The following is a 9,696-nucleotide window of genomic DNA, read 5'->3' as shown; positions in this document are numbered from 1 at the left end:
CATAAGCAAAAAGAAAAAAGCCAGAAGTGGTGCTGTGGCTCAAGTGGTAGAGCGCTAGCCTTGAGCTGAAGAGCTGAAGGACAGTGCCCAGGCCCAGAGTTCAGGCCCCACAACCGGACCCAAAAAAAAAGGAAAAAGAAAAGACTTCAACACCTGATCCTGCTCTGGCCTAGGAGCCGGAGGCCTTGGATGGCAATCCGGGCTGCACACCACACACTTAGGCAAGAGTCTGAGGCTTGGCGCAAAGATTCCAAGACTGCCAGCCAAGCCCTAAATGGTGGAGAAAGCCAGGGGCTGTGAAATCCAGCACACTGTGTGACCAGAGGCAGATGGCAGAGATGTGAGCTTTGTTGCAGCACAGGCCTCTGGACTGAGCTGTTCCAACTGCAGCAGCTAGACTACTAAAATTCCCAAAGCAGGAGAGCTGCCCGGGGCAGGATGTCCCATGACCCGTGTCAGGGCCCGTCACGGAGAACAGGCAGGCCTGGGAGCCACGCCGCGCCCTGAGTCATGTCTGGCTGTGGGTGATGTGGTTTGTGGGGATGACCGGCGGGGACAGTCACTACTCAGGCATGGTCTGGGACACGGGTGGAGCTTCCCAGAGGCCTCCCCCACCTGAACTTGGATAAGGGGTCTGAGGGGCAGAGAGCTGGGGACTGCTGGGGAGATCTTGTGCCCACCCAGGGTTGGGGGGCAGCCAGGAAGAAGGGAACCAACTCTGACCCTCAACTATTTACTTTCTCTCGTCAGTGAGGGACTGCAGGGAAGCCCGAGGCTGTGAGGGTGCGTTCACTTGGTGCCAGGCAGGACACACTCCCTTTGTGACCTTGACCTCAGGTCCTGGGCAGAGAGTCCTGGGGCAGGTCACCTGCACTTGTTATGGGACTCAGCCCTGCCTGCCTGGGTTGCTGAGAGTTCAGGGGTACTTGCCAATCCAGGAGGCAGGAGAGAGCGAGGCCCAGCATTCTCAGGAGGCATGGGGGGCGGGGCTGGAGGGAGCCTGCTTTCCACCCCCAGCCGCCCCCCACCCATAGAAAGAGTGACGTGAGGGGCTTCCGCCTTCCATCCTGGCTGTCCCCTCTGCCCTCATGTCCCCTCCCTTCCACCTCCTCGGCTTCCTAGAAGTTTCTCAGACACACGGGCATGCTCCCGCCCTGGGGCTCTGCACCAGCCGTCCTCTTTACTCAGAACACACCACCTTCTGCCCAGCTTCCGCAGATGCCCAATGCAGCACGATGCTCCCTTCACACACGTCGGCATCCACCACCTGCCACTGCGTCCCACACCACTATCGCCGCCACAGCAGTGTCCTCCATGATGCACCTCCCAGGGCCCAGACACGGCAAGTGCTCAAATAAGCAAATGAAGGAACACCAACCCAGCCTCATGACGCCCCTTCCTAGCCCCTTGGCCACCCCACCCCCAGCCTCTCCTAAGGGGACCCAGGGAGCAGCCAAGACTCAGACCACGGCGGGGACCAGCAGCCTACCTTGTAGTACTTGCCGTAGATGTTGGACACCATCATGATGATGGGGAAGCCCATGAATGTGACCAAGGACAGCTGCCAGGAGAGGCTGAACATGAAGACCACCACGCCCGTGACCTTCACCGTGTTCCTCAGGAAGATGTTGATGTTCTGGGAGACCAGGTCGCTGACCATGGTGGTGTCCGAGGTGAGGCGGGAGATGAGGTCCCCTGGAACACAGGCAGCTCAGCTCCTGCCGCAGCATCGAGGGCCGCTGTGGGCGCGGGGGACACTAAGGGCCTTGTGGGCGGGATGGGGGTCTGGGGCGGGGGAGACGGCACTGCAGGGCTGGGGGAGCCAGTCGCGCTCACCAGCATCTTCTTCCACCTTCCCGCTGAACCAGGAGATGGCTGGGGCTCAGAGGGGGGCGGCCTGGCTCAGCACCAGACGCACCCGCCACTGAGCCAGCTTTTAAACCCGTGCCTGTCCCTGCCGCTGCAGGGCGAGGAGCCCTCCTCTCACCTCGGAGAGACGGGCAGGTGCCCAGTGTGGGGTACCAGGCCGGGCTCCTCGCAGCCCCGTGGGTCCCCAGACTACAGAGGAGAAAACTGAGCGCTGGACCCCAGTGGCTGGCTCGCTCGCCCATCCAGCTGGGCCTCGGCCTCTGGCGACCGCAGGCTCCCATAGGGGAGCAGGCAGTGTGGCCTCCTGTCCCTACAGGGACCTCAGTGGCCTGGCCAGGGTCCTAGGGAGGCCACAGCTCACACCCAACGTCACCAGGGCACAGGCCAGGCCCGTGTGTGTTTCCACAGTGAATGCGACCTCAGGAAAGGCAGCAGAGCCGAGGCCACCCGAGCACCCACTTGCCTCCTGGATGGGCAGCAAGCCACCCTCCACGCTAAGCCCCCAGGGACCAACCTGTGCGGTTCTCGTCAAAGAAGCTCGTCTCCTGAGACACCAGCGAGCGGAAGAGACAGTTCCGGAGGCGAATGTTCAGTCTGGCAAATATGAGGGTAAAAATGCCGCCCCGAATACCTGCGGCAAATGAGCTAATTGCAGATAAGAGACATTATAGCACGACGTCCTTCCGACAGGTGACAGCACCACCCAGACAGCCCCACCCCGGCCGGGCCCGGGGCCCTGGGGCAAAAACAGGCACCAACCTCAGGCCACTGCCCAGGGCCCGTCCCACCGCAGGGTGGCTCTCATGCCTCAACCAGGGTCCCCACTGCCAGGGCAGGGGACCCCGATCTACCATCAGGCCCCCTCCCTTCAGCACACACAGGGCGGGTCCATCTTTTAGAAGATAGCCATCTCGAATGCCAGAGGAGCCCCAGGACAAGAAGGTAGAGCCCAATCAAAGCCGTTTGGGGAGCTGGTCACCATGGTAATGGACTAAGGGAACCTGTCTTGAACCTCCCTGGCCCCTCCCCACTCCTGGGTACAGGCCTGGGCGTGCGGGACAGAGTGGCTACCTGCCGATGGCCAGCAGACACACCACGACCACTGCCGTGCTAAACTGGTCCATGCTCTTCTGGATGACGATGCTGTCGATGGCTCTGCCCGTGTAGTAGGGCAGGAAGGTCTCGCCTGCAGAAGGCAGGGAGGTTCAGGGAGGCTGGGTGCACTTGGGAGGCCTCTCCTCCCGGCACGCTCTGCTCCCCCACACCCACCCCAAGCTGTGGGTGATCCCTGTCTTCAGAGAACAGGCACAGGAGACCTTGGTTATAAACCAGACCCACTGGGCTCATGCGAACAGTGACGGCCAGCAGGCATGGAGGGCGCACAGCGGAGGCTGCCGGGGATGCTGGGAGCCATGGGAAGGGGACAGGTTGAGGTACAAGGCCACACCGGGCCACACAGCTCGTCGGCTGCTGATGGCTGCCAAAGGCAGCTTCACATCTCCTGGGTGGAGAGTCAGAGTCCAAAGTCTACAGGCCCACAGCGCTGCTGCTCTGGTCCCAGAGTGGCTGCCAACTGCCCTTCACAGCCTGCAGGTGACTTCTCCCCCATGTGTCTCTAGAACAACCCTGGAGATTCAGAGAGCCCTAGCAACTTGCTCAGGTCACAGAGCAAGGGCTGGGGAGGCCCCGGGCTCAAGGTTTCCCATGTGGGGCCTTCTTCATTGTCCCCTTCTGCCCTCCTAAATTCCTATGCTTTTTTTTTTTTGGGTCCAGTGGTGGGGCCTGAAAGGAATCGAACCCAGGGCTTCATGAAAGCTAAGCAAGCGCTCTGCCACTGAGTCACCTTCCTAGACCTGTGGATGGTTTTTTGAGCGGTTTTAAGTCACAAATGAAGTACGACCCTCTTGCAGGGTTTCAGGTCCATCAGAAGGGTCTAGAGAGTAGGCTGGCTCCCTCTTGCCCTCTGATTTTGCCACATGAAGACACAGCGTCCCTCCCCTCCAGCTGCTGTCCCTCCCCTTGGAGGCAACCAGACCTCATCCCGGAACAGACCCTACACCTGCCTGCGCCTTGAGCCTGGTCTTCCTGAGCTCCAGACTGTGGAGAAGATATTCCTACTACTACCCCCAGGCTATGGGGGTTTGGAGCAAGATACTTACCCACCCCCCAACTCTAGAATGCCTGCTCTCCTGGAAACATCACCACTGTCCTAAGATCTACAGGCATGGCAGCTCCTTCCACAGGCAAGTTAGGTAGAAGCTGGGCATGCAGTTGACACTCAATGAAGGTCAATGATGAATGGAGCCTGGGCAGCTCTGCCTTGACTCGGCCCTGGCCGGCCAGGCATTCTATGTGACTCTGGCGCCCTCTACTGGGCATGGAGCAGAAGCCAGGAGGTGGCAGCCTAGAGGGCCTCCCACCCCCAGGTCTACATACAGGGAAGATGAGGTCACTGGCAAGCGCTGACAGCCAGTGCAGATGACAATAACAACCCCACTGGGTGCTGGGTACCCTGCAAGGCATAATGCAGACGCCTGAATCTGCAGTGTCATGTGACTGAGCCTCTAAATCCTGCTGCCACACCCCCACCCACAGGGCTCCAAGCTGCCAGGCTCACCCACATCTCAGTACTGCACCTCGGTGCTGCTTCTGCCCTCTCCTTCCCCTCCGCCAGGAGAAGTGGAATCCTACTGATGCTCTCTCAGGTCTCGTTTCCCTGCTGCTCAACACAGTCCACTGCTCCCACTCAGCCTGAATGACAGCACCCCTCCCGAGTGACCTTTGTCTTCTACCCTTCCCCCCTTGCTCACTCTGCTCCAGCTTCACTGGCCTCTGCTATTTTTTTTAACCCATCAGGCACCTACCTACCTCAGGACTTTTGCGTGGCTGGTCCCTTGCTTGGAACAATCTAATCCCAGATCCATTATCTTTGAACTCTTATCTTCTTCAAACCCAAATGCCACCCAGTGTTCCCATAGCTTTGATATTTTTAACCTTCCTATTTGTGGAAATACTTTCCTTCCACCGAGAAGGAATTGGAGCTCAGAGTGGTTAAGTCACTCCCCACATTTACATGGTTGGGTGCCAAAAAACCCATATTAAAGGATCCTAGCCAGGTGTGGCGGTCACACTGTAATCCTGGCACTGGGTCACAAAGTTTGTGCTACATCCCAAGGCAAAGCACAACGCCAACAACAAAATAATCATGACTTCGGAAATACTCAACACTGAAAATGGCCTTATCCCCAGTGGGTAGTGGCAGGGGTTTCTTTCTTCCATTCTTGCCCCTTCCTTCCTTTCGTCCTTCCATTACAGGGTACAGAAAAAGGCTGGCAGGAATGAATGTTGATCGAACTGTTTGCTGAACATGATCTCATTAGCCAGCATTCCCGTTTACTGCCGCTTTTGCTAGACACCAGGCCTCATCTAATTTAATTCTTAGGACAGCCCATCAATTCTCAGGATAGCTCATCAAAGCTCCCATTTCCAGATGGGAAACCGAGGCTTGGACAAGTTAGATAACTTGACTAAGGTTCCTAAGTATCGACCTGAGTCCTTGACTTTTACTCAACCCCTCAAGCTGGCTGGGCTGTAGAGCATCAGTTTTTTCTGATTAGATGCCAGGGCCTGCACAGACAGGTGGCCATTCATTCCTGCACTCATTCATGTGTGAGCATCTATGCTGGGATGCTGGACCTGGGGTGACTCAGGCCTGGTAGGGAGGCAGGATGGGGTTGGAGACTTCAATCACCAACACCATCACTGCGGTGCAAAGACCACAGTTAGTAGAACGCAAGGAGCTTCTGAGGGGGCATCTGGGTCTGACACCTGAGTAGGAGGAGCTGTCTGGTTAAAGAGAAAGGGCCCCCCAATATTGAGTCACTTCCTGCATGCTGAGAGCTGTTTGAGGCATCTTGCTCCCTAAATGCCCCCCCCCCAAAAAAAAGCACATGTGGTGATGGCATAGTGGTGGGTGTGGAACTTCTAGGAGGTGGGGCCTGCTTGGAGAAAATGTCACCGGGTGCTGACTGGAAGGGCTTATGGGATCCCGTTCTCTGTCTCTCTGCTTCCTGTCTCTCTGCTTCCTGTCTCTCTGCTTCCTGTCTCTCTGCTTCCTGTCTCTCTGCTTCCTGTCTCTCTGCTTCCTGTCTCTCTGCTTCCTGTTCTCCTCTGCTTCCTGTTCTCCTCTGCTTCCTGTCTCTCTGCTTCCTGTCTCTCTGCTTCCTGTCTCTCTGCTTCCTGTCTCTCTGCTTCCTGTCTCTCTGCTTCCTGTCTCTCTGCTTCCTGTCTCTCTGCTTCCTGTTCTCCTCTGCTTCCTGTCTCTCCTCTGCTTCCTGTCTCTCTGCTTCCTGTCTCTCTGCTTCCTGTCTCTCCTCTGTGCTTCCTGTTCTCCTCTGCTTCCTGTTCTCCTCTGCTTCCTGTCTCTCCTCTGCTTCCTGTTCTCCTCTGCTTCCTGTCTCTCCTCTGCTTCCTGTTCTCCTCTGCTTCCTGTTCTCCTCTGCTTCCTGTTCTCCTCTGCTTCCTGTCTCTCCTCTGCTTCCTGTCTCTCTGCTTCCTGTCTCTCTGCTTCCTGTCTCTCCTCTGCTTCCTGTTCTCCTCTGCTTCCTGTTCTCCTCTGCTTCCTGTCTCTCCTCTGCTTCCTGTTCTCCTCTGCTTCCTGTCTCTCTGCTTCCTGTCTCTCTGCTTCCTGTCTCTCTGCTTCTTGTCTCTCCTCTGCTTCCTGTCTCTCTGCTTCCTGTTCTCCTCTGCTTCCTGTCTCTCTGCTTCCTGTCTCTCTGCTTCTTGCTCTCTGCTTCCTGCTACTGTAGAGTGAGCAGCTTTGTTCTACCACACACTGTCGCCTTGACGTGTTGTCCCACCTGCAGACAACTGAGTCGGCTGACTGGCAGACTAAGACCTCCGAAAGGGCTGGGATGTAGCTCAGTGGCAAAGCGCTTGCCTAGCAAGTGCCACGTCCTGGGTTCGAGCCCCAGTACCAAAAAAGAAAAGACAAAAAAAATACAGTTAAAAAAAAACCTCAAACATAAAACCTCCGAAAAGATGGCTAAAAGATGCCTTCCCTCCGTGTAAGTGGGCTGTCTCAGGCAGCCTGTCACTGCACTACACAGCTGGCAGACACAGGACTTTGAGGTCACATGTTAGGCATAGGGGCAGAGATCTTCAGAGTCTGAGCAACAGCTGTGATGGGGTGGGACTTAAAAGGATGTCAGAGGCGGGTGCTGGTGGCCTGTCATCCTAGCTACTCAGGAGGCTGAGATCTGAGGATCGCAGTTCAAAGCCAGCCCAGGCAGGAAAGTCCGTGAGACTCTTATCTCTAATAAACCACTCGAAAACCAGAAGTGGCGCTGTGGCTCAAGTGGTAGAGCACTCGCCTTGGGACAGCGCCCAAGCCCAGAGTTCAAGCCCCATGACCAACAACAACAACAACAAAAAGGATGTCAGGTAGATTTTGGCAGAAAGGAGGAAGGAGGAGCAGAGTCTGGCCTTCTCTGAAGATAGCACCCTCCTGGGCACTGTCCCTCTAAGCTAACATTTTACCACCTCACAACAGCTAACGTTCCCAGATGCTCAGCTTTGTGCTCAGTCTGTCCTGTTCTGATTCAAGCTTCACGAGGCTGTGAGAGGTCTCCCCTGAGCCCTGAGACCTCACAGAAGAGGGGCCATGAGGTTCAGAAAGGCTCACAAGCTTGGTAAGGTCACACAGCTTGTACCCAGCCTTGCGGCTGCCAGAGGTTGAGGAATTGGAACCCTACTATGCCCACAGTGCCCGGAGGGACCAGACCTAGAGTAACAAACACACCCTACATCCAAACCAAGAGAGGCTGACACAAGCAAAACTCACGCGAGGCAGAGGCATGCAGCACATGCTGGTCGTCCCAGCTCTTGGGAGGCAGATGGGGGAGGATTGAGGTTTGATGCCAACCTGGGCAAAATGGCAACCAACCCTGTCCAAGCCAAACTAAAAGCATGGCTCAAGTGGGAGAGTGTCTGTCTAACAAGGCCCTCAGTTCAATCCCCAGTACACCCAAAACATTTAAAAAAAATTAAAAACCGCAGGAAGCCAGGCCTCATAATCTTCATTCTATTCAGTTTACACCAGAAACCTTGAGGCCCAGACGCCTCAATCCCAGAGACCAGGCCCAGGTCTGCCACGGTCACGGGAAATGTGTGTGAAGGAAGTTATCATTTAAGAGGAAAAGACTCAAAACTGGAAAACCTATACTACAGTCACACAGTATAAACGGTGCAACCAAAGGAGAAACAAAAGTCCTGAGGGGGAAAGTTCCAGAATGTATTAAGTGAACAGAGCAAGAACCAAAAGGCATGCTCCGGATGGAGCAAGGGGTGCCGCAGGCCACTGCTAAGCAAACAACGGAAGCATCAAAAGAGGGAAGCAGCCAGGTGCTGCTGGCTCACGCCTGTAATTCCAGCTGTTGAAAAGGCTGAGATGGTTCAAAGCCAGCCTGGCCAGAGAAGTCCCTGTGAGACTCTCACTCCAAAACTGCAAGTAGTACTGTAGCTCAAGGTTGTCGAGCTCTAGCCTTGAGCAGAAGAGCTCAGGGATAGTGCCTAGACCCTGAGTTCAAGCCCCACGACAAAAAAAAAAAAAAAAAGGAAATAACCTGTTTCCTTGCTTACCTGGAAGGTTCCAGAACCTTCCCCTATAGTGTGTTCTGGGTGGGAATGTTTTGTTTTCATCTCACTTGAGATCTGAACCATGTTAAGTAAAATGCTACACATTCAAAAGGGAAGAAGAGACTGGCCATGGCGGCTCACACCTGTAATCTCAGCTACTCTGAACAGAGATTGGGAGTTCTTGGTTCAAGGCCAGCCCCGAGGTTAGCAAAACCCCACCTCAATCAAAAAGCAGGGTGTGGTTACATGAAGTATGACCACAGCTGGGGTCCCAGAAGATAGGAGGATCGCAATCTGAGGTCAACCCTGGGCAAAAATGCGAGACCCGCAGTCCACTCGCTTGAAAAAATAACTGGGTGTGTTGGTTCAAGTGGTAGAGTGCCTGCCTAGCAGATGTGAGACAATGAATTCAAACCACAGTACTGAAAGAAAAAAAAAAAAAAAAAGGCAGAGGAGGTGGCGGGTCTCCCCGCAGAGCTCCCGGGCTGCAGCCTGGGGGCCTCGCTTACCCAGAGCTGCCATGATGAGGAAGAAGGAGGCGGCCACGAGGAAGGCCACATCGGGCTTGGTGTAGGAGAGCAGCTTCTGCAGCGTGGCGCCAGATGCCTGCTCAGCTGGCGGCCGGCCTTCCCCGTGGAAACCGTCAGCCTCGGCACCCGCACCTGGCTCCAGGGTTTCGGCGTCGGGCTTCACGGTGGACAGCAGCCACCAGAGCAGGAAGGAGGCAGCAAGAGACACGTAGGTCCACACGAAGAGGGCCCAGAACCACGGGTCCCGGATGGGCCTGCGGACCTCAGAGAAGAGCAGCAGCTTGACCATGGCGTAGATGCCCACGAAGAGGCACACGAGGGTGATGACGACCCAGGAGGCCCGCAGCCGACGGGGCCCCAGGGCGCTGTTCTTGGCCACACCGATGGTGGCCCCCAGTAGCAGGCAGCTGCGGTACAGGCAGGCGGCCCACAGGTCCAGCACCGAGTCGAAGATGTTGAAGTGGCGGATGTCCTCCAGCAGGCTGCGGTCAAGGTGGCTGAAGGCATAGATGGCCGTGGTCACACCAACGTCCATGCTCATGAAGGCCAGGGTCGCCACCACCGCCCTCCACAGACGCATCCTGGTAGCTGGCAGTGGGCAGGTACCGAGGACAGCTCACCGCGGCAAGGCCATCACTGTCTGCGGGGAGAGGCCAGACCT

The 9,696-nt window shown here is 56.2% G+C and overlaps 1 protein-coding gene across 2 annotated transcripts in view; it reads right to left on the bottom strand.

Moving 5' to 3' along the window:
* Abcb9 (ATP-binding cassette, sub-family B (MDR/TAP), member 9) overlaps positions 1-9,696 on the bottom strand; it is a 19,482-nt gene extending 9,786 nt beyond the window's left edge. The window contains exons 1-4 of one of the 2 annotated variants that reach the window (XM_013023194.1): positions 9,015-9,696; positions 2,941-3,055; positions 2,384-2,514; positions 1,490-1,695 (exon numbers count right to left, since the gene is read on the bottom strand). In XM_013023194.1, coding sequence (XP_012878648.1) covers positions 1,490-1,695; positions 2,384-2,514; positions 2,941-3,055; positions 9,015-9,615 — 1,053 coding nt within the window. In that variant the 5' untranslated portion in view covers positions 9,616-9,696. The remainder of the gene's footprint in view (positions 1-1,489; positions 1,696-2,383; positions 2,515-2,940; positions 3,056-9,014) is intronic. The other variant, XM_013023195.1, reaches the window with a different exon arrangement.

This window comes from Dipodomys ordii, unplaced genomic scaffold, assembly GCF_000151885.1.
Source record: "Dipodomys ordii isolate 6190 unplaced genomic scaffold, Dord_2.0 Scaffold66, whole genome shotgun sequence".
In the NCBI taxonomy this organism is placed as follows: domain Eukaryota; kingdom Metazoa; phylum Chordata; class Mammalia; order Rodentia; family Heteromyidae; genus Dipodomys; species Dipodomys ordii.
Note: the sequence above shows the minus strand (reverse complement) of the source record. Positions and strands in the feature narration are given on the sequence as shown.